Genomic DNA, 24,351 nt, shown 5'->3' with positions numbered 1-24,351 from the left:
TTCATTCTTAATTGTAATTTTTTATAGAGTATAAGCGATAATCTAAACTAAAAAGGATGATGATTTTTCACACACACAACTAAGATGTTGTGAAAGTTCAAAATTAAGACCTTTTATTTGCAAATTAATACCTTTTTTAGGCTAGATCTCGTTGGCTATTAAGTGTAATGTTTAATCATACATTCCAAAGCACACAATGTTCCTTTGTTTTTTATTATTGTTTTCAGCCTCATGGTTAAAAGTCAAGGGTCAAGGAGAGGGTAATCGTGTCATTTTAGTCTTAGAACCAACTATGTGGACTAAGGACTCATTGTCCCCATTTATAAAATAATAAAGTAATGCCTAAATCTGCAATCTATAAATGTATAATAAGGTGGAAAAATTCCATGTTGTATAGATAGAGTGATGCAGAGAATGTCACAGAAACTATAGAAAATTTCTAAAGGGTTGATAGAAAGAAGTTGCAGACCTCTTTCTCTGTGTTTGGTTTGGAGGGCAGTTGGTGATTTTGAATATTAGGCCTTGTCCTCTCCTTTAAAGTCTTCCATATCATTGCTCATTGGCACCAGCTCTTCTCATTTCTTCTAACCAAATTCTTTCATTCTTCAAAAACCCAAAAACTTCAACCAAAAACAAGAAGAAGAAGAAGAAGAAGAAGAAGAACAACAACAACAACAACAACAAACTTGTGCAAACATTCCAGTCTGGGAAATCTTCACTAGTTTGAAGCATTTTCATCAAGAATGGCAGTCAAGAAACTCACATGGAGATCCATCGTCCCATATTGCTACAAGTCTGAGCGCCCATCATCAAAGGCTAGCAAGAAAGTGGTAGCAAAACAGACCTCATTCCAGAGGCTTTCTCTATCTGATTTGAGCAATCCAAGCTCAACATTTTCAGAGGACCTCTCCATATCTCTAGCAGGGTCTAATCTTCACATCTTTACTCTTGGGGAGCTAAAGGTGATCACACAGAGCTTCTCCTCCAGCAACTTTCTCGGTGAAGGCGGGTTTGGACCCGTGCACAAAGGGTTCATTGATGACAAGCTTAGGCCCGGTTTGACAGCCCAGCCTGTGGCTGTCAAGCTCTTGGACTTGGATGGTTCTCAAGGCCATAGGGAGTGGCTGGTGAGTGCTTTTGAACAATATTTTCTCATTATATTTACTTGGGTTTTCCATAAATCCTCTGTTTTGATGATACTGATTTCTTTTTCTACAGACTGAGGTGATCTTTCTTGGACAACTGAGGCATCCACACCTTGTGAAGCTGATAGGCTATTGCTGTGAAGATGAACATAGGTTACTGGTGTATGAATACATGCCAAGAGGCAGCTTAGAGAACCAGCTATTTAGAAGTATGTTTGACTTTCCATACAAATAAATTTTGCATGTTTAGAAGCTTTCAAATGTTCAGATAACTAATGTATCTTTTCTTGTTGTACAGGATATTCAGTATCACTGCCATGGTCAACAAGAATGAAAATTGCGCTTGGAGCCGCAAAGGGCCTTGCCTTCCTCCACGAAGCAGAGAAACCAGTTATCTATCGTGACTTCAAAGCTTCAAACATCTTGTTGGACTCTGTAAGTATTAAACTAATCTGTTTACTTTTTTTTTTCCCAGGAGTAAGTTTTTTTGTTCCTCTTGTTAATTAGTCAAAATGCTTATATTCTTTTAATTTCCAGGATTATACTCCCAAGCTCTCAGATTTTGGTCTAGCAAAAGATGGTCCAGAAGGAGATGACACACATGTTTCTACAAGAGTCATGGGCACACAAGGCTATGCTGCGCCTGAATACATCATGACAGGTACTTATTGTTCATACAATTTAAATTCAACCCAATTCAGATTAATCTTCAAAGACTTCATCAATCAAATTTGGATTAGTTTGCTGAACTTGTTCTGTGGAATTGAATTGTTTTCAGGTCACTTGACAGCAATGAGTGATGTGTATAGTTTTGGAGTGGTACTCTTGGAGCTTTTAACAGGAAGGAGATCTGTGGACAAGAACAGACCTCACAGAGAGCAGAACCTAGTAGAGTGGGCAAAGCCTATGCTGAATGAACCCCGAAAACTTAGCCGAATCATGGACCCGAGACTAGAAGGTCAATACTCCGAAATAGGGGCCAGAAAGGCTGCTGCATTGGCTTACCAATGCATCAGCCACCGGCCAAAACAAAGACCAAAAATCTGTGATGTGGTCAAGATCTTAGAGCCCCTCAAGGATTTTGATGACATTCCCATTGCCTTTGTGTACACAGTTCCTACCGAATCCGATTCGATTAAAGATGTAAAAGAAGGTGATGCACAGAAGGAATTGAAGAAGAAGAACAACCACCATCAGCAAAATCATCAAGGCCAAAAGCATCATCAGCTAAGATCACCAAAGTCTCCACATTATTACTCAGACAACATGGTGCACCAAAACCATAGAAATAATGGTTTAAAATCTCCCTTGCACCAGAGAGGCAGGGGAATATAGAGTAAAGATTAGCATACATGTAAATCAATCATACCATTCAAATCCAGTGTAAAATGTAAATAGGGATATGTCAAAGTTGCCTTGGCTGGCTGCAAATATGGTGTAAACTAACACCACTCTAGTGAGAGAGGACATGTTAATTTTCTGAAATTTTTGGGCCAACCATGATAGTTTTTTTTTTTTTTTTTTTTTTTTCTTTCAACTTAAAAAACTTTATCTTTTTTGTATATTCATTTGGGTTTCCTTTTCAACAAAACAGAAAGAAAAAAAAAAGCCAAATTCAAAAAGAGGGGCAATCACAATTCACAATCTATGCTGAGCCAAAAGCAGATAGCCATGTTCAACACCGTCAAATACAGCTAAGCAGAGTGAATGTATCCAAAACAACGCGGAGAAGAAAGCTATGGAAGATTCATTGGTGAGGTGACATTGAAAAGCATTTGTCACATTAAATAATTTAAATTCAACTCATAGTTTGATTTGCAAAAAATGACAAACACAAGGTGGCTATATGTGAATCAAGATTGGAGGCCAATAATTTGAGCTAGAAACAAAAAACACTGCAAGTTTCCTTGCCCACTGGCCTCTGATCTTTATATGCATGATTTGCTTTCATGGATGGAAGACCAAACCTAGTGTGTATAACATAATAGGTATGAATCTTAATAACCAATGACAATGAGCCATGCAATGATTGGATTTTGGTGAATAATTTGTGGAAATCCACTGTTGATGCATCATTAAGAATAAAGAATGTAATGGGGGAGGCTACAACAAGCGGCAGTGGCAGCGGCAGCGGCAGCCTCCCAATAATTGAAGATCATTAGGTCACACCGGGATTGGGATGCCTCATATGTATTTAGTTTTTTATTTGGTCAATCAAATGGATGCCTCAAATTAAACGTGCCTCATTCATCATCTTCTGCGGGCCTTCCCCCAAGCCAAAAAATAACCCAGGCTAGGCCAAACTCAATCCCAAATTCAATTCTTAGAAGAGAAATCAGAGATATTGATGGAGAGAAATTGAACTTAGGACTTATTATGCATGAACAAATACTCTTAATCACGTGAGTTATAAGTTCCTTACATCGAAATTTAAGCTTACTATCTCATTCAACATGTCTCACTGGACTGGAAATGCCGCAGACCCCAAAAAATTTCGTCACTTATTATTAGGAGGCCTAGGCTTTTAAACGGCATGTCGTTTTGTTTTTTGGCATCATATAACGGTGGCCTGTTGTTGGGCCTGATGCTGGGCGGCTTAACCACCACTAGGTCTAGGTGGCAAACACAAAGACGTGGTTGTGTTAAAGGAAACACACAACAGGTTATAAATAAAATAATATGAGACACGAAATTAATCCAGCTCTGCAACTTCCTTGCCAACCCAACATATGAAATCTCCATGATTTCCTTTCATGCATGTAGACAAGGCCTTTGGAATACATTTAGAATACAGAATTAGAGGGGGATCAATGTTATTAAATCAATGATAAGGTGGGTGTGTGTTTTTATTTTTATACGAACGATAGTCTAAATTACTTTAAAATAATCTAATTTATGGAAAATGAGATTTTGAACTTAGGTAAGGGTCTTAAGATAGTTGATATTCATCTTCATTCACCAACTGGAAATAGCTAGCTCATGTAGGAAATGTTCAAGAGCTACCTAGATCATTAGGCCTAGGCCTTAGCACCAGGACTTCATTGTCTCTTAAGGTTTTGTTTGCTTACATGAACCCTTTATTTATTTATTTATGGATCAAATTTTGCACGAGATTATTATGTGAATAAAACACAAATGGACGCTGATGGATTTTTGTGAGGTTAGGGACCACACATCACATAAAGGTTTTGGGAGTATAATATATATATATATATATATATTTTAATACTGATGATGATCCCTTCAATAACTCAAATCATCTTGTCTCACTAAAGCCAAAAAAAAAAAAGTTTAGAAATATCATAGCCCACAGGCCTCCTCCTCCAACTACAAATTACAAGCAATATCAGTCTACACTGCACTACTCAACTTTCACACAATGGAGGCTTCTTCTTCTTCGGCTGTTTTAGCCCTTGCATTGCTAGCTGCTCTGGCCCTTCTCTCCAAAATTCTATTTACCAAACGCCCAAAACTTCCACCAGGTCCAAAACCATGGCCTAAATTGGCAACCTCAATCTCCTTGGTCCTCTGCCTCATCAATCCCTTCACAAATTGTCCCAAACTTATGGACCAATAATGCAGCTTAAGTTTGGCTCCTACCCAGTTGTTGTTGCCTCATCTCCAGAAATGACAAAACAATTTTTAAAGACACATGATCACATCTTTGCATCTAGGCCTCAAACTGCTGCAGGCAAGTACCTCACTTATGACTACCTCAATGTCACCTGGGCACCTTATGGTCCATATTGGCGTCAAGGCCGCAAAATTTTTCTCATGGAGCTGTTTAGCCCCAAAAGACTAGAGTCTTTTCGATACATTCGGGTTGAGGAAAATCGTGCTTTTGCTTCGCGACTCTATGCCTTGTCGGGGAAGGCAGTTGTGCTCAAAGAGCATCTGTCACGCCTAAGTCTTAGCATTATGAGCAGAATTGTGTTGGGGAAGGAGTATTTTAGCTTGACCGACTTCGAGAGTTCGATAATGTCACTCAAAGAATTTCAGGACATGTTAGATGAGTTGTTCTTGCTTAATGGGGTATTCAATATAGGGGATTGGATACCATGGCTTGATTTTTTGGATTTGCAAGGTTATGTAAAGCGAATGAAGGTCGTAAAGAAAAAAATGGACTGGTTTTATGAGTTTGTGCTCCATGAACACAAGGCCAGGAAGGAAGGAGTGAAGGAGTTTGTGGCAAAGGACATGGTGGATTTACTATTGCAGCTGGTTGATGATCCTAATGATCTTGAAGTTAAGCTCACCTATGACAGTATCAAGGCATTCACTCAGGTATATGCTTCCTAAATCATTCCCTTATTAAATTTACTAAGATTACTACAATGTTCTCTTGCCATACTGTGAATTTGGACCATACGTTATGCAGTCTGGCAATAGAACATTTCTATATAAAAACTTATGTAGAAAAACACAACACGAAGCTTTACTCAAAATTGTTCATGTGGCTTATTAATTTTGTTCATGCAAATTAAAATCAGGACGTGATAGCTGGAGGCACTGATACCTCTGCTTCCGTTTTGGAATGGGCAATGTCTGAGCTCATAAAACAGCCAAACCTGATCGAAAAGGCGACAGAAGAGCTTGACAGAGTGATTGGGAAGGAGAGATGGGTAGAAGAGAAAGACCTCGAAAACCTTCCTTATATGGATGCAATTATGAAAGAGACCATGAGGAAGCACCCTGCGGTTGTAATGCTACCACCACATCTAGCTCTTGAAGATTGCAATGTGGCAGGTTATGATGTTCGTAAAGGGACTCTAGTGTTTGTGAACCTATGGAGCATGGGAAGAGACCCCACACTCTGGGATGCACCAGATGAGTTTAGGCCTGAGAGGTTCTTAGGGAAGGCAATTGATGTAAAGGGACAGAGTTTTGAGTTATTGCCATTTGGTTCTGGAAGGAGGATGTGCCCTGGTTATAGTCTTGGACTGAAAATGATAGGGTCTTGTTTGGCTAACATGTTACATGGGTTTAACTGGAAACTGCCAGAAAATGTGAAAGTTGAAGATTTGGGCATGGAGGAGGTTTATGGATTGGTCACACCTCGGAAGTTCCCACTTGTTGTGGTCACAGAACCTCGGCTGCCAATCCATCTTTATTAACTATATGTGAATAGGTCCTATGTTCGAATCCCCTGCCATCAACATATTGCCTGTATCAGCAATAGAAAAAATAAAATAAAATAACTATATGTGAATCGTGCCAGCTTTAAATTTCTTTTTAGTTCCATCTATGTAGTCTGCCAATATATATTTTGATCAAGTAGGGAGGCTTAGCTTTCGCAAAAAAATAACTTCTACTCAATAAGTTGTAATTCGTTTTTATCAACGAGGGACTGAAATCTGAATTGGGATGTAAGTGTGGCACATGTGACAAGTACCATGATCTCTTCCACGTACGGTCGCACCCATCTAGCCAATCATCCTGTGGAGCTCCATAATGTGATGTGGTTTATTTCATTTGTTCAACCATTCTTTTGTGCTCATTGCTCCACTCACTGTTAAGTCTCCATGGCTTCGGCTATGTGGCGTTAATCATGAATCATCTGAAAATATGCAGTGATGAGTAGATTTTATATTATATATTTAACCCTATTTTTAGTATATTTTGATTAATATTTTGAAAGAATTTTGATACTTTGAATTATATTTCCACTATAGGACTGTCGACTTCCTCTGGAGCAAAACATAATCAAATGAACGAATTTTGGAGTAATTCCAGTTGGAGGACGTTCGTGAGTCACTTAGCTTGATTGTATCAAAATATCAGATTCGTCCACCAAGCGGTGATTTCCTGGCGAATAAATAAAGGAGCGATGTGCAGTGCTGAAATAGTGACGTTTTGGGCTTGAATCACGTTTTTGGAGCCTAAGATGATCTTGGATGGGTTCGGGGCCTTCTGGAGATATGTTCAGAACGTTTTTATCTTTTAAACAAGCTATCTTGGGCTGGATTTGGAGGAGATTTGTGGCTAAAGCGTGGCTAGACAGTTTCTGTGCAGTTTATCCCTACTTAATTAGGACGTCTTATATTCTATTCTATTTTATTATTTAGTTAGATTCCTAGCGAGAATAAGAGACTGGTTTTCGCAGGGATTGTGCGGCTGGTTTTTAGGGGAAATATTTAAGGTTTTAGTCCGCTCTAGTTTTGGGACACTTTTCTTTTACGTAACTTTGGGAGACAGAGAATAATTGTGAGGGTTCTTGAAGATCTTCAACGTCAAGGTGTTTTTATTCTTATTCATTCGAATGATATTTGCTTGAATTTCAATTATGAATATGCATAACTAATTCTCTTTAGCCAGGGCGAAGCCTTGAACCTTAGCATGAATATGTAATTTTTATTTAATTGCTTATGATTGATGGCATGCATACTTTGAATTGTTAATCACTAGTTTAAACTTTCTAATTGTCTTAATGCCTGATCACTATTAGGATCTTTAGAAAAGTAACTCGATGCAATTTTGGTTGGAAGGTTCCTTAAAATTGATGCTGGCTTCTTGTGATTAATAATTGTAATTTCACTTAAGATGAACATTATGTCTTAAGGATTGCATGGTTTTTCGAAAAGGGTTTTCATAAAGCATAATGAGTCTTTCATGTTCAAATTTGATCCGAACGTCTGGACAGGTTGCATGTTGGATATACATTCTATGTTGGAGGTTCCAAGTAGAGTATAAATTAAGAAAACCTAACCTTCAAAGTGGCATGTGTAGATCATAAGTAATTGGTAAAAATTCATAGGATTGCTAGGTAATGGTGAAACCCTAGTGCTTTTATAAATTAGTTTTTAAAACTCTTTTCTTGGTAGTATTTGTTTTTAATCAACATTCGTTTTTAGTATTAAACGATTTCAGAATCATCCTTCTCAACCTTTAATTTCAAGTAGTTAATTAGAGTTTGTTTTTACATAAATTGTTAAATAGTCCTTGAGGAAAACGACCTTTGCATGAGCATCTATACTACAATATCCTCGTATTCTTGCAAATATTTCATATGATTTTAACCATATTTGCGTAGGTACTAAAAATCCTATCATGTAGCATTCACATCTAGGGCAAATTTGCAACATGAAACAACCTTGATCCTCTCTGTTGTTGGAGAGCCAGACAGACATTCAGGTGGAACAAAAACCCATCAAAATGCATCAAAAATCACTGCTGTCGACTTGTTATAAGGTAAGGTCTAAAAATAATTGATATTCATGCTCTCTTCTTCATTCCCCAAATGAAAATATATCAAGCAAAGCAACCAACCATCCCACCATGAATTCAAGGGCCAGAGACCATAATGGCAGCATGTGTGGTGTGGGGCATCTGTCGGAGTAACTTTAAGTGTGATGTCTAGACAATGCTGCATTTCTATGCCTACTCTCAGAACTGAAACGAGATTAATGTTTGCATAAAACACAAATGAATGGTGATTGATGATGACCTTCACTAACTTAAGTCATTCCTGTATCACTAAATCAAATTTAAATTTATAAGAAATATCATAGCCCACATACCTACTTGAACTATAAATTACCTGCAAATATCAGTGAAGGCTGCACTTCTCAACCTTTACACAATGGAGGCTTCTTCTATGAATAATTGCAACGTGGGGCATCTGTACATAGGTACTAATTAACTTGCCTACTTTTCACACTTTGTGTAATGACAGAAATATCATAGCCGACCCGACGACATACCTAGCTACTTCTTCAACTATAAATTACCTGCAATATCCTCAACCTTCGTACACGACAATGTCAATGGAGGAGGCGGCTTCTTTTTCTTTGGCTGTTTTAAGTTTTTCAACCCTTGCACTGCTTGTTGCTCTGGCCCTTCTCTCCAAAATTCTCTTTCCCCTACCCAAGAAGCTAAAACTTCCACCAGGTCCCAAACCATGGCCTATAATTGGCAACCTCAACCTCGTTGGTCCTCTGCCTCATCAATCCGCTCACAAGTTGTCCCAAACTTATGGACCAATAATGCAGGTTAAGCTTGGCTCCTGCCCAGTTGTAGTTGCCTCATCTCCAGAAATGGCAAAGCAATTTTTAAAGACGCATGATCGCATCTTTGCCTCTAGGCCTCAAACTGCAGCAGGCAAGTACCTCAATTATGGCTACCTCAGTGTCACTCATGCACCTTATGGTCCATATTGGCGTCAAGGCCGCAAAATTTTCATCTCTGAGCTCTTTAGCCCAAAAAGTCTAGAGTCCTTTCGATACATCCGGGTTGAGGAAAATCGCGCTTTTATTTCGCGACTCTATGCCATGTCAGGGAAGGCAGTTGTGCTCAAACAGCATCTGTCAAGCCTAACTCTTAGCGTTCTGTGCAGAATTGTGTTGGGTAAGGACCATTTTAGCTTGACCACATCCAAGAGTTCCATAATATCACTCAAAGAATCTCAGGACATGACAGATGAGTTGTACTTGCTTGCTGGGGTAGCCAATATAGGGGATTGGATACCGTGGCTAGATGTTTTTGACTTGCAAGGTTATGTAAAGCGAATGAAGGCCTTACAGAAAAAGTTGGACCGGTTTTATGAGTTCGTGCTCAATGAACACAAGGCCAGGAAGGAAGGAGTGGAGGAGTTTGTGGCAAAGGACATGGTGGATTTACTATTGCAGCTAGTTGATGATCCTAACGATCGATCTTGAAGTTAAGCTCACCTATGACACTGTCAAGGCATTCACTCAGGACTTGGTAATTGGAGGCTCTGATACCTCTGCTACCACTTTGGAATGGGCAATGTCTGAACTCATAAAACAACCAAACCTCATCAAAAAGGCCACCGAAGAGCTTGATAGAGTGATTGGAAGAGAGAGATGGGTAGAAGAGGAAGACCTCGAAAACCTTCCTTATATGGATGCTATTATGAAAGAGGCAATGAGGAAGCACCCTGTAATTGTATTGCTACCACATTTAGCTCTTGAGGATTGCAATGTGGCAGGTTATGATGTTTGTAAAGGAACTCTAGTGCTTGTGAACATATGGAGCATGGGGAGAGATCCCACGCTGCTGTGGGATGCACCAGATGAGTTTAGGCCTGAGAGGTTCTTAGGGAATAATGCAATTGATGTGAAGGGACAGAGTTTTGAACTGCTTCCATTTGGTTCAGGAAGGAGGATGTGCCCTGGTTATGGTCATGCACTGAAAATGGTAAGGTCTTGTTTGGCTAACATGTTACATGGGTTCACCTGGAAACTGTCTGGACATGTGAAAACAGAAGATTTGGGCATGGAGGAATCTTATGGATTGCTCACACATCGGAAGTTCCCACTTGTTGTAGTCACAGAACCTCGGCTGCCAATTCGTCTTTACTAATTATATTTGAACTTAATAATGTGCCAGCTTTAAGTTTCTTTTTTGTTCCATCAAGTAGGGAGGCTTAGTTTTAACAAAAAGAATAGAACTAGGCCTTCTCAATAAGATTGTAATTCTTTTTTATCAATAAGGGACTGAGATATAAAGAAATTTAAGGGAAAAACAAATGTAACATGGAACAGAGGTTGCATTACTTGTGAGCTTCGTAAGCTTTAAGATTTGAGCTTCGTAAACAAATGTAACATGGAACATATAGTTCATATTCCCAGATGAGATTAATCTAACTCATTCTAGGAGACGAGGCATAATGCAGAGTGCAGAGACAGTGTAATCAACAAAGCAGTGGAAGTTACCATCACAAACGTTCATACACAGTTTTATTTTTATAGAGAAGGTTCATAATACATATCCGGACACTCAGATTCAATATCACTAGTAAAGATAGATTGGTAGCCGAGGTTCAACTACGGCAACAAGTGGGAACTTCCGAGGTGTTAACAATCCATAAACTTCCTCCATGCTCAAATCTTCTTTTTTCACATTCTCAGACAATTTCCAATTGAACCCATGTAACATGTTGGCCAAGCAAGACCTTATCACTTTCAGTCCAAGACTATAACCAGGGCACATCCTCCTTCCTGAGCCAAATGGCAAGAACTCAAAACTCTGTCCCTTCACATCAATTGCCTTCCCTATGAACCTCTCAGGCCTAAACTCATCTGGTGCATCCCACAGCGTGGGGTCTCTCCCCATGCTCCATGTGTTCACAAACACTAAAGTTCCTTTGCAAATATCATAGCCTGCCACATTGCAATCTTCAAGAGCTAGATGTGGTGGTAGCATTGCCACTACAGGGTGCTTCCTCATGGTCTCTTTCATAATTGCATCTATATAAGGAAGGTTTTCGAGGTCTTTCTCTTCTACCCATCTCTCTCTCCCAATCACTCTGTCAAGCTCCTGTGTTGCTTTTTTGATGAGGTTTGGTTGTTTTATGAGTTCAGACATTGCCCACTCCAAAGTGGTTGCAGAAGTATCAGTGCCTCCTGCTACTGAGTCCTGGTTTTAATTTGAATGAACAAAGTGAATCATTTATGTTTATATCATTAAGTTGTGTCTTTTTACAGAAGTTCTCATATATCTAAGGGTGCAAATGTTATAATGCTTATGTTTGCCCAAAGAGCATTACCCTAATGTTCGGAAATTAAATAAGAAATAATTTAAGAAGCTACCTGAGTGATTGCCTTGACACTGTCGTAAGTGAGCTTAACTTCAAGATCATTAGGGTCATCAACCAGCCGCAACAGTAAATCCACCATGTCTTCTGACACAAATTCCTCCACTCCTTCCTTCTTTGTCTTGTGTTCATCGAGCACAAACTCATAAAACCGGTCCAATTTTTTCGTTAAGGCCTTCATTCGCTTTACATACCCTTGTAAGTCTAAAAAATTAAGCCATGGTATCCAATCCCCTATGTTGAATACCCCGCTAAGCAAGAACAACTCATCCAATGTGTCCTGGAATTCTTTGAGTGACATTACCGAACTCTCAAATTTGGACACGCCAAAATACTCCTTACCAAACACAATTCTGCTCATAATACTAAGAGTTAGGCGTGACAGATGCTCTTTAAGCATGATTTGCTTTCCTGACAAGGCATAGAGTCGCGACACAAAAGCGTGACTTTCCTCAACCCGAATGTACTCGAAAGACTCCAGTCTTCTTGAGCTAAATAGCTCGGAGAGGAAGATTTTCCGGCCTTGACGCCAATATGGACCATAAGGTGCCCAAGTGACATTGAGGTGGTCATAAGTGAGGTACTTGCCTGCTGCAGTTTGGGGTCTAGAGGCAAATACGTGATCATGTATCTTTAAAAACAGTTTTGCCATTTCTGGAGATGAGGCAATTACAACTGGGAAGGAGCCAAAATTGAGCTGCATTATTGGTCCATAAGTTTGGGACAACTTGTGAAAGGATTGATGAGGCAGAGGACCAATGAGGTTGAGGTTGCCAATTATAGGCCATGGTTTAGGACCTGGTGGATATTTCAGTTTGTGGAGTTGGGGGAAGAAATTTTTTGAGACGAGGGCTAGAGCAGCCAGGCATGCCAGGGTTAAAACAGCCCAAGAGAAATCCTCCATTAATATGTGATTTGTGGCTGTAGTGATGAAAAGTTGACTGACCTGCAGGTAATTTATAGTCCAAGTAAGTGGTTTGATATTTCTTAATCATTTTTTCCAATCTTAATAATATCATTATGTTGTTTAATTAGTGTCTACAGTGGAATCACTTGGGTTAAATTAGTGGAGATCAACATCAGTTTTGAAAAATCCCTACTCTTAGATCCTCCCAAAATCTTTGCAGGCATTCATCTTCCTCTTTGTTTGTTTACATGAACCCTTTATTTATTTATTTTTGGATCAAATTTTGCACGAGATTATTATGTGAATAAAACACAAAGGGATGGTGATGTAGGGACCACACAGCACATAAAGGTTTTGGAAGGATAATATATAATTTTTTTTTTAAAATACTGATGATGATCTCTTCAATAACTCAAATCAATCAGAAAAAATGTTGGGAATATCATAAGCCCACATGCCTTGTCCATTTTCATAATTGTTCAGGCATCGTATTGTGACTGTCAAGTCTCCATGGCTCCAGCCATGTGGATTTAATCGTGAATGACCAGAAAATATGCAAGATTGGCATGAAGGGGTAATTTATGGAGCCCTACACAAGGACTAGACAGAATGCTAGGGCCAATTTATGCAAGTTGGCTGAATCAAATGATTTGATGTTATTGAAGTTTAGGAAACACACAAGCAAAAGTAATGCAACCTCTATACCAATATGTTACATTTGCTTTTCCTTAGATTTATTTAGATCTCAGTCCCTGATTGAATTCATGTAACATGTTACCCAAACAAGACCTTATCACATTCTCAGGTAATTTTAATTTTATAGTTGAAGTAGATATGAGCGCTATGATATTTATTAATCCCTTTTTTGTTTGATTTCGTGAGACAGGAATTACTTGAGTTAAGTCATCGTCATTAATCAATGAAAGGATATCCCCAAAACCTTTGCTGGACTTTGGCCTCGTTTCGTGCGTATTATAAGTAGTAGGATTGGATAAAATATAATTCCACCATAATTCTATTTTGTGCATTTTTTTAGGATAACTTATCCTATCAATAAGGTTCATAATCCCATTATTCCACCCCTTGACTTTGGACTCAAGACTCGGTAGCACCAGGGACGAATCCAGGATTTGAAAATGACATGGGCTAAATTTTCCTTACGTATAAATCTACTGAAAACTCAACAGTACCATTGAATTTTATTAAAGACAAAAAAACAAAAAAACACCGGAGACATAATAAACCTTGTCCCCCAAAATGAAAGTACATATAGATAAAACACATACTTAAATAGTTAAATATCTAATCAAAATCCAAAAAATGTCGTCAATTGGAAAATTCCTACAGTGGAATCACTAATAATATCATTATGTTGTTTAATTAGTATCTACAGTGGAATCACTTGGGTTAAATTAGTGGAGATCAATATCAGTTTTGAAAAATCCCTACTCTTAGATCCTCCCAAAAGCTTTGCAGGCATTCGTGTTCCTCTTATGTGCTGACACTTCACCATCCATTTCTACTTTTGGGTTATGGTATATGTATTTTATGCACACATTAATTTATTTGTTATATATATATATATAATATAAAGTAAAGAGTAGAGAATAGTGAAATATTCAAAATATCAAAAAATGTCATTGATTAATGCAAACATTAAAAATTAAAATAATTAATTAAATAAGGATAATATGGTAAATTCACACTTTTTTATATTAAATTTTTTTTAAAAAAAATCAGATAATAGATCCTATTTTTATGGAACACAACTACCCATTATTTTTTTAAATTCTAAAATAAATTTAATTTTAAAAAAAAACCTCCAGCAGGTGCATAAGCATGCAGAAAGGCTAGTAGTAGGTTAAGGGCCAGGATTAAACAAAATTAAACCTTCAATGCTAACAAGAAAAGAAAAATAAAATTATGTTTGTGGAATTTAATTTGTTTAGGTTAAAATGTTCAGAAAATAAAATCACCAAGTTATAAAATATAAAAAATTATGTCAAGACAAAATTAACCACACAAAAGAAAAATCATTCTTGAAGAATTTAAGAAAGTTGCAGCAATACATGAGTGGTTGTAGTAGTAGCCAGGTATTTCTCTTTATTTCTTTAGTTGTAGTGGTTTGATATTTCTTAATCATTTTTTCCAATCTTAATAATATCATTATGTTGTTGAATTAGTGTCTACAGTGGAATCACTTGGGATAAATTAGTGGAGATCAATATCAGTTTTGAAAAATTCCTACTCTTAGATCCTCCCAAAATCTTTGCAGGCATTCGTGTTCCTCTTACGCGCTGACACTTCACCATCCATTTCTACTTTGGGGTTCTGGTGTGTATATTTTATGCACACATTAATCTCGTTATAAATGGGTTTTCCATGGCTTAAGTTATGTAATTTTAACTAATATTAAGTTGTGTACAATAATATTTAGATAATCTTTGGACCAAAAATATTGGATAATCAAGCCTTTTGGGCCTTGGGCTAGCTGTTTATTTGTTTAATAGTAGGTTAAGGGCCAGGATTAAACAAAATTAAACCTTAAATGCTAATAAGAAAAGAAAAATAAAATTATGTTTGTGGAATTTTATCTGAAAATATTTTCTAAGTATGACGATACTAAATAAAACATTTCTTTGGAGAAGAGTACAAAATAAAACATTTCTTTGATAGACAATAAAAGAACTAGTTGAGCTACTCATCAACATCGTAGCTAAGATGAGCATCTGAACAGCTTTCAACAGTGTCTTGGTGTAACCAAAAACAAAACAAAAAATAAAACTTGATAGAATTTTAGTGTGTGCGAATAACGAATTAAGTTGAGCAAAAATAATGCTTTATTGTAGTGTGCATGATTAGAAAGTGCACGCCAAATGTATTTGCTCTGAGGAGGTAAACTGCTCGAGCTCTCTGATGAAGGGTAGCAAGGCCTGTAATTAGATAAAAAGGCATCTAAAAGCAGATAAATGTTGCTATTTGAATTTTGCTAATATATTTGTTTCTGGTTTATTTTCCTTCCTGCTTTGAATGTTTTATTTGAGTTAAATAAAAAATATATATTTAAAGCGTAGGGCCGCGCGGCTGTACTCCTTAAATAAAAAATATATTTAAAGCGTATAGCCGCACGGCTGTACGACTTAAACAAAAAAAAATATATTTAAAGAGTATGGCCGCGCGGCTATACTCGATATATGTAGCCAATTCTTAAATTCTCATTGGAGCTCTCCTTTGCCCCCACCTCGTCTGTCTTGGAGGATAATATAAAGCAAACAAAAAAAGTTTATAAATATCATAGTCCACATGCGTCCTCCTCGCTCCTCCAACTACAAATTACAAGCAATATCAGTCAACACTGCACTACTCAACTTTCACACAATGGAGGCTTCTTCCTCTTTGGTTGTTTTAGCCCTTGCATTGCTAGCCGCTCTGGCCCTTCTCTCCAAAATTCTATTTCCCAAACGCCCAAAACTTCCACCAGGTCCAAAACCATGGCCTATAATTGGCAACCTCAATCTCCTTGGTCCTCTGCCTCATCAATCCCTTCACAAATTGTCCCAAACTTATGGACCAATAATGCAGCTTAAGTTTGGCTCCTACCCAGTTGTTGTTGCCTCATCTCCAGAAATGACAAAACAATTTTTAAAGACACATGATCACATCTTTGCATCTAGGCCTCAAACTGCTGCAGGCAAGTACCTCACTTATGACTACCTCAATGTCACCTGGGCACCTTATGGTCCATATTGGCGTCAAGGCCGCAAAATTTTTCTCATGGAGCTGTTTAGCCCCAAAAGACTAGAGTCTTTTCGATACATTCGGGTTGAGGAAAATCGTGCTTTTGCTTCGCGACTCTATGCCTTGTCGGGGAAGGCAGTTGTGCTCAAAGAGCATCTGTCACGCCTAAGTCTTAGCATTATGAGCAGAATTGTGTTGGGGAAGGAGTATTTTAGCTTGACCGACTTCGAGAGTTCGATAATGTCACTCAAAGAATTTCAGGACATGTTAGATGAGTTGTTCTTGCTTAATGGGGTATTCAATATAGGGGATTGGATACCATGGCTTGATTTTTTGGATTTGCAAGGTTATGTAAAGCGAATGAAGGTCGTAAAGAAAAAAATGGACTGGTTTTATGAGTTTGTGCTCCATGAACACAAGGCCAGGAAGGAAGGAGTGAAGGAGTTTGTGGCAAAGGACATGGTGGATTTACTATTGCAGCTGGTTGATGATCCTAATGATCTTGAAGTTAAGCTCACCTATGACAGTATCAAGGCATTCACTCAGGTATATGCTTCCTAAATCATTCCCTTATTAAATTTACTAAGATTACTACAATGTTCTCTTGCCATACTGTGAATTTGGACCATACGTTATGCAGTCTGGCAATAGAACATTTCTATATAAAAACTTATGTAGAAAAACACAACACAAAGCTTTACTCAAAATTGTTCATGTGGCTTATTAATTTTGTTCATGCAAATTAAAATCAGGACGTGATAGCTGGAGGCACTGATACCTCTGCTTCCGTTTTGGAATGGGCAATGTCTGAGCTCATAAAACAGCCAAACCTGATCGAAAAGGCGACAGAAGAGCTTGACAGAGTGATTGGGAAGGAGAGATGGGTAGAAGAGAAAGACCTCGAAAACCTTCCTTATATGGATGCAATTATGAAAGAGACCATGAGGAAGCACCCTGCGGTTGTAATGCTACCACCACATCTAGCTCTTGAAGATTGCAACGTGGCAGGTTATGATGTTCGTAAAGGGACTCTAGTGTTTGTGAACATATGGAGCATGGGAAGAGACCCCACACTGTGGGATGCACCAGATGAGTTTAGGCCTGAGAGGTTCTTAGGGAAGGCAATTGATGTAAAGGGACAGAGTTTTGAGTTATTGCCATTTGGTTCTGGAAGGAGGATGTGCCCTGGTTATAGTCTTGGACTGAAAATGATAGGGTCTTGTTTGGCTAACATGTTACATGGGTTTAACTGGAAACTGCCAGAAAATGTGAAAGTTGAAGATTTGGGCATGGAGGAGGTTTATGGATTGGTCACACCTCGGAAGTTCCCACTTGTTGTGGTCACAGAACCTCGGCTGCCAATCCATCTTTATTAACTATATGTGAATCTACGGCTTGCACCCAAGGTCCTATGTTCGAATCCCCTGCCATCAACATATTGCCTGTATCAGCAATAGAAAAAATAAAATAAAATAACTATATGTGAATCGTGCCAGCTTTAAATTTCTTTTTAGTTCCATCTATGTAGTCTGCCAATATATATTTTGATCAAGTTCTTTCGCAAAAAATATAACTAGTTCTACTCAATAAGTTGTAATTCGTTTTACCAACCATACCACCATGAATTCAAGAGCTAGGGTAGAGAACATTATGGCATGGCGTGGGGCATCTGTACTAATTAACTTGACTGCTTTTCACACTTTGAGTAATGATAGAAATATCAGATTCAACAGGTCCCAAACCATGGCCTATAATTGGCAACCTCAACCTCGTTGGTCCTCTGCCTCATCAATCCGCTCACAAGTTGTCCCAAACTTATGGACCAAAATAATGCAGGTTAAGCTGGGCTCCTGCTCAGTTGTAGTTGCCTCATCTCCAGAAATGGCAAAGCAATTTTTAAAGACGCATGATCACATCTTTGCCTCTAGGCCTCAAACTGCAGCAGGCAAATACCTCAATTATGGCTACCTCAATGTCACTTATGCACCTACGACCCAACAATGGTATAAGAGTAACACTCTAAATTCCACATGCGTAGTTATAAGTATCCTTCATTGGCACTAGTATATCCCGGGTTTGTGTCGTGCTACCGGGTCTTGGGTCCAAGGTCAAGGGGTGGAGTAATGGGTTTATGAACCTTCTTGGTAGGATAGTTATTCTACAAAAATGCACATGATGGGATTATGGTGGGATTATCTTTTATCCCATATCCACATTCATTTTTAATCACCAAACATTGTATTGGATTAAGCTAATCCAATCCTACTACTTATCGTAGGCACCAAACGAGGCCAAAGTCCAGCAAAGGTTTTGGGGATATCTTTTCATTGATTAATAAATATCATAACGCTCATACCTACTTCAACTATAAATTACCTAAGAATGTGATAAGGTCTTGTTTTGCTAACAACTCTCTCAAAATGGAATATATTCCAAACATATATGCCATGGTTCCTTACTTCGACAGGATACAAATATCTATATTTTATATTTTTAGATACTTTTTCAGACCTATTGCCGATACTAAGTAGCAGCCAAAAGTTTGTATCCATTTTTCATGATATTATGCATGGATCATATATATCAATATCATGGCGAATTCTTCAGAAAAAATTGTGTCTTCCACAACGGAATCTGATAAGTGATAAATCTAAGGACTGAGATCTAACAAGGGACTGAGATCTAAATAAATCTAAGGAAAAGCAAATGTGACATGATGGTACAGAGGTTGCATTACTTTTACTTGTGTGTTTCGTAAACTTCAAAAGCATCAGATTCAGCACCATTCAATCAATTTGAAAAATTGGCCCTAGCATTCTGTCTACTAGCGGCTATGTCCTTGTCTATTCTCATAACTATAACATATGTGGGGTTCCATAATGAGCCGTGGTTTGTTTTATTTGTTCAGGTATTGTACTGTGCTCAGGGCTCATTTGCAACATGAAACACACTTTGCACGACAGAAATAATTGAAGGGAACTATACAGACGGAGTATCATAAATTTTCTTTTGGCTACCTAACTGATATGTGACAACCTGCATGATTTCCACACTTTGATATATGATAAAAATTGTCACACCAGATCTGGCATTGGCAATCATCTTGGACTCGAAAACGAACATTGTAGGGCGGAAGCTAGTTGATTAGTCCAACAACCCATGATCACGCACCCATGCACACCACATATATCGATACCTCTCCTTATCTCGGAACATAAAGTTCATATTTTTGGATGAAATTAATCTAACTCATTCTAAGGGAAGAGGCATAATGCAGAGTGCAGAGACTACACAATCAACAAAGCAGTCCAACTTATCATAACAAATATTCGTACAGAGTTTTATTCAGTATGACTAGTTCTATTTTACTGAGAATTGGGTCATAATATATATTGGGAGACACTCACTAAATAGATGAAAAAGAAAAGAAAAATTTAAGCAGGGACACCAGCAGATTCAAATATAATTAGTAAAGATGGATTGGTAGCCGAGGTTCGACTATTGCAAGAATTGGGAACTTCCGAGGTGTTATCAATCCATAAACCTCCTCCATGTCCAAATCTTCTGTTTTCATATTCTCAGGCAATTTCCAATTGAACCCATGTAACATGTTGGCCAAGCAAGACCTTATCACTTTCAGTCCAAGACTATAACCAGGGCACATCCTCCTTCCTGAGCCAAATGGCAAGAACTCAAAACTCTGTCCCTTCACATCAATTGCTTTCCCTAAGAACCTCTCAGGCCTAAAGTCATCCGGTGCATCCCACAGCGTGGGATCTCTCCCCATGCTCCATGTGTTCACAAACACTATAGTTCCTTTGCAAATATCATAGCCTGCCACATTGCAATCTTCAAGAGCTAGACGTGGTGGTAGCATTGCCACTACAGGGTGCTTCCTCATGGTCTCTTTCATAATTGCATCGATATAAGGAAGGTTCTCGAGGTCTTTCTCTTCCACCCATCTCTCCTTCCCAATCACTCTGTCAAGCTCTTCTGTTGCCTTTTTTATGAGGTTTGGTTGTTTTATGAGTTCAGACATTGTCCACTCCAAAGTGTTTGCAGACGTATCACTGCCTCCAGTTATCAAGTCCTGGTTTTAATTTGAATGAACAAAATGAATCAATTTTGTTTATATCTTTATGCTGTGTCTTTTACATATCTTATTAGGAGAACATTTTTGTTTTAACGGACCACTGTGTGGTACATTTGTATATATTCACAGTCCGACAACATAAGTTTAGCCAAAGAACATTACCTTAATTTTCGGAAATTTAATAATAAATAAGAAAATAAATAATAAATTTAAGAAGCACATACCTGAGTGAGTGCCTTGACACTGTCATAAGTGAGCTTAACTTCAAGATCATTAGGGTCATCAGCCAGCCGCAACAGTAAATCCACCATGTCCTCTGCCACAAATTTCTCCACTCCTTCCTTCCTTGCCTTGTGTTCATCTAGCACAAACTCATAAAAGTGGTCCACTTTTTTCGTTAAGGCCTTCATTCGCTTTACATAACCTTGCAAGTCCAAAAAATTAAGCCAGGGTATCCAATCCCCTATGTTGAATACCCCGCTAAGCAAGAACAACTCATCTGATGTGTCCTGAAATTCTTTGAATGACATTATCGAACTCTCAGATTTGGACATGCCAAAATACTCCTTCCCGAACACAATTCTGCTCATAATGCTAAGAGTAAGGCGTGACAGATGCTCTTTGAGCACAACTGCCTTCCCTGACAAGGCATAGAGTCGCGAAATAAAAGCACGATTTTCCTCAACCCGAATGTATTGAAAAGACTCTAATTTTTTCGAGCTAAACAGCTCCGTCAGAAAAATTTTGCGGGCTTGACGCCAATAAGGACCATAAGGTGCCCAAGTGACATTGAGGTAGCCATAAGTGAGGTACTTGCCTACTGCAGTTTGAGGCCTAGAGGCAAAGATGTGATCATGTGTCTTTAAAAATTGTTTTGCCATTTCTGGAGATGAGGCAATTACAACTGGGTAGGAGCCAAATTTGAGCTGCATTATTGGTCCATAAGTTTGGGACAATTTGTGAAAGGATTGATTCGGCAGACGACCAATGAGGTTGAGGTTGCCAATTATAGGCCATGGTTTGGGGCCTGGTGGAAGGTTTGGGCGTTTGGGAAAGAGAATTTTGGAGAGAAGGGCCAGAGCAGCTACCAGTGCAAGGGTTATAACTGTCCAAGAAAAAGCCTCCATTAATATGTGAGTTGTGGCTGTAATGGTGACTGATCTTGCAGGTAATTTATAGTTGAAGCTAGCAAGTAGGTAGTTTGATTAGTGTCTACTAAAGAATCTCGTTATAAATGGGTTCTAGTGAAACCATATGCATGTGTGTTGACACATTAATCTCGTTATAAATGTTTTTCTTTTATAAAAGAAAAGAGTTTTTCTATTTAAACTTCACACTTTTCTTTGTTCACCCCAATACTTAGGGGGTGTATTCAATTACGATTCTAGAGCATTTAAAAAGATTTTGTTTAAGTGCCAGCTTTCATAGAACTTGATGGAACTTTAGAATTTGTATAGAACTTAATAGACTTTTAGAAGACTTCTATATAATTTTTCAATAAACTTTCATAAGATTTGTATGGCTTTTATTCCAGACTTTGAATGTGGATATGTTTACACATTGAATGTAGACAGTATATTTCATTTTATCCCCATCCTTGTCAAAGCCAGTGTTGCAGGCAATGCATCGACGCTATTTCTAATCCAAGTTTGTCCAAATAAAAAACAAACCTGCCCACAGAAAAGAGAATCCAAGCATCGGTTTTACACATCTATTCAAATCCAAGCATTGGTTGTCCAAATTATAAAAAAAAAAATTTGAATAATGGATGTTGCTTATCGAAAATATATGCCATTGTTTGTCTGCTAAATTCAACAGATTCAACAGAACCCTTTCACTATCAAACTTGAAAAAAAACAAAACAAAAGACGTGCTCAACATGAAATAAAAAACCAAATTCATAACATCCTTTCCTTCAACAATATGAAATAAAATTATGTTTAACAAAAAGCAAAATTCATAAGAAATATAGTGACAAATGTATTACAAATTTGAAAGAAAACTTTAAGAAAAATATTTAACATTCATTTATTATCCTTGATTCTCATTGTTTTCATTGTGCCCAACATCTCTCCGCATATCCAAAGCTATACCAACTCTCCATTCATTAGCATTTTGTCGTTTCTGTTCTTGTGTTTGGAAAACTAGTTCAAGATCCCCTTTATTAATCGGTAATGATGAAGATGAAGAAGATTCGTCCTCCAATTCAATAGGAAATTCGTCAGATCTACATTCTTTTCAAAGAAAATTGTGTAGTCCTACACAAGCTAACACTATCTCTGTTTGTGTCGCATATGGGAATGAAGGTGCAGACTTGAAAATTGTAAATCGTGACTGAAATATACTGAATATCCTCTCAATGACATTCCTCAAGGACGAATGACGAAGATTGAACAACTCAACTTCATTTGCAGGTGCACGACCTTGACCACCAAACTCTTGGAGATGATATTGAACACCTCGAAATGGAGCCAAAAATTGGCTTCGATTTGGAAATCCACAATCCACTAAGAAAATTTTACCTGATAATAGATTACACATATGTTAGTATCCAATATATGAGCTAATGTAAGCTATAAGAAAAAATTTAAAATTTAAAAATACCTTGTGGTACTTTAAGTCCATTCCTCCTTGTTAAAGCATCTTGTAGTACTCTTGAATCATGAGCTGAGCCCTCCCACCCACTAAGAATATATATGAATTTCAAGTCAAAGTTACAAGCTGCGAATACATTTTGTGATATCGTACCGTGACGATTATGATAGCTGCTTATGTCGCGTCCCGTTACCATTGCTGGAATATGTGTGCCGTCAATAGCTCCGATACAATCATGAAATAAACCCAAAAGTTTAAAAGATATTATTAAACATAAACAAATTGAATAAAACAAGTTGCACTAGATAACACATTTACCTTCAAATATGGGTAAAACCTTGTACTTTCCCTTATTTTTGTTGGTACTGCTAATCCAGGTTTGGCTAGCATCTCCGGTGCTATTGTGTTCAAGGCCTTTAAAACTTTGTTAAAATTTTTACTAGCAGTGAAGTGCTATCCGCCAAATGTATCACATACTAGACAATATCTATTGTTTTGACCCACAATAAGCAAAAAGGTCGCAACCATTTCTTCTACAAAAATGAATCTTGTATTTTGTAAGAGTGTTTTTTCTCTAATAATACTGCATAACTTTCGAAACACATCAGGATACATTCTATACTTTTCTCGAAAATGCTCTGGATCGTCATTCAATACATGATGTATATAATTATATCCTTTCATAGTAATTGGTCGTCGGGTTAATGGACGCTCAATTTCTTCACTATGCATCATAATCTCATTCAATGCATGAGCTACTGCTTAAATCGCCATTAATAAATTCCAAATTGTTTCATAAATTTCTTCATCCTCCTCAATTTATTGCCTCTCAATTTCTTCTACCTCCATTATATATATATATATATATATATATATATATATTGATACCGCCTAAATAAAATGATAAAAAAAAATTACAAACAGAATTAATAATAAAGTCACAACCAGAATTAATAAACAAATTACAAACATAATTAATAATAAAGTCACAAACATAATTAATAAACAAATTACAAACAGGATTCATAAAAGCAAAACAAGTTGGTGAATTCATCATCAACTATTTAATAACCAATATAGTATTTAAACATAAACAACAATGTTTGATAAACAAAACAAATAATCCAAATATCATCCAAAAAACAATACCAAAAACCAATCATTCCAAACAAACTAGTCATTCCCAAAAACTCTCAAAAAAACCCACTCATTCCAAATTGTAGGATATCCAATTTGAGCGCTCCTCAGGAGACATTTTCAAAAATGCATCCTTTTTTGTGTTAGTATTCAACGAAGAGAGCGCTTTATAACGAGCACG

At 37.6% G+C, this 24,351-nt stretch overlaps 4 protein-coding genes and 2 pseudogenes across 5 annotated transcripts; 4 read left to right on the top strand and 2 right to left on the bottom strand.

Moving 5' to 3' along the window:
- LOC18769067 (serine/threonine-protein kinase RIPK) lies at positions 385–2,645 on the top strand. The gene is made up of 5 exons (XM_020568287.1): positions 385–1,127; positions 1,219–1,354; positions 1,444–1,580; positions 1,683–1,806; positions 1,924–2,645. Exons 1-5 carry the CDS (start codon positions 744–746, stop codon positions 2,478–2,480), a joined length of 1,338 nt encoding a protein of 445 aa, XP_020423876.1. The 5' UTR covers positions 385–743; the 3' UTR covers positions 2,481–2,645.
- LOC18769873 lies at positions 4,525–6,354 on the top strand (annotated as a pseudogene). Its single transcript, XR_002272500.1, has 2 exons — positions 4,525–5,429; positions 5,636–6,354. The product of XR_002272500.1 is annotated as a flavonoid 3'-monooxygenase (transcript).
- On the top strand, positions 8,656–10,571 carry LOC18770075 (annotated as a pseudogene).
- On the bottom strand, positions 10,798–12,632 carry LOC18770027 (flavonoid 3'-monooxygenase). The gene is made up of 2 exons (XM_007202980.2): positions 11,696–12,632; positions 10,798–11,522 (listed from the first exon to the last, which is right to left on the bottom strand). The coding sequence occupies exons 1-2, from the start codon at positions 12,602–12,604 to the stop codon at positions 10,899–10,901; spliced, it is 1,533 nt and encodes a 510-aa protein (XP_007203042.1). The 5' UTR covers positions 12,605–12,632; the 3' UTR covers positions 10,798–10,898.
- On the top strand, positions 15,736–17,832 carry LOC18771160 (flavonoid 3'-monooxygenase). The gene is made up of 2 exons (XM_007202932.2): positions 15,736–16,891; positions 17,098–17,832. Exons 1-2 carry the CDS (start codon positions 15,911–15,913, stop codon positions 17,719–17,721), a joined length of 1,605 nt encoding a protein of 534 aa, XP_007202994.2. The 5' UTR covers positions 15,736–15,910; the 3' UTR covers positions 17,722–17,832.
- LOC18769951 (flavonoid 3'-monooxygenase) lies at positions 19,611–21,570 on the bottom strand. The gene is made up of 2 exons (XM_007204072.2): positions 20,663–21,570; positions 19,611–20,435 (listed from the first exon to the last, which is right to left on the bottom strand). Exons 1-2 carry the CDS (start codon positions 21,563–21,565, stop codon positions 19,812–19,814), a joined length of 1,527 nt encoding a protein of 508 aa, XP_007204134.1. The 5' UTR covers positions 21,566–21,570; the 3' UTR covers positions 19,611–19,811.

Source organism: Prunus persica, chromosome G7, assembly GCF_000346465.2.
Source record: "Prunus persica cultivar Lovell chromosome G7, Prunus_persica_NCBIv2, whole genome shotgun sequence".
NCBI lineage: Eukaryota > Viridiplantae > Streptophyta > Magnoliopsida > Rosales > Rosaceae > Prunus > Prunus persica.
This window is presented reverse-complemented; position numbering and strand designations above follow the sequence as displayed.

Coding starts and splice junctions, on each gene's coding strand:
- LOC18769067 (XM_020568287.1), top strand. CDS start 744: ATGGCAGTCAAGAAACTCACATGGAGATCCATCGTCCCATATTGCTAC. Junction 1,128..1,218: donor AAGGCCATAGGGAGTGGCTG/GTGAGTGCTTTT, acceptor CTTTTTCTACAG/ACTGAGGTGATCTTTCTTGG. Junction 1,807..1,923: donor GCCTGAATACATCATGACAG/GTACTTATTGTT, acceptor AATTGTTTTCAG/GTCACTTGACAGCAATGAGT.
- LOC18770027 (XM_007202980.2), bottom strand. CDS start 12,604: ATGGAGGATTTCTCTTGGGCTGTTTTAACCCTGGCATGCCTGGCTGCT. Junction 11,523..11,695: donor GTGTCAAGGCAATCACTCAG/GTAGCTTCTTAA, acceptor AATTAAAACCAG/GACTCAGTAGCAGGAGGCAC.
- LOC18771160 (XM_007202932.2), top strand. CDS start 15,911: ATGCGTCCTCCTCGCTCCTCCAACTACAAATTACAAGCAATATCAGTC. Junction 16,892..17,097: donor GTATCAAGGCATTCACTCAG/GTATATGCTTCC, acceptor AATTAAAATCAG/GACGTGATAGCTGGAGGCAC.
- LOC18769951 (XM_007204072.2), bottom strand. CDS start 21,565: ATGGAGGCTTTTTCTTGGACAGTTATAACCCTTGCACTGGTAGCTGCT. Junction 20,436..20,662: donor GTGTCAAGGCACTCACTCAG/GTATGTGCTTCT, acceptor AATTAAAACCAG/GACTTGATAACTGGAGGCAG.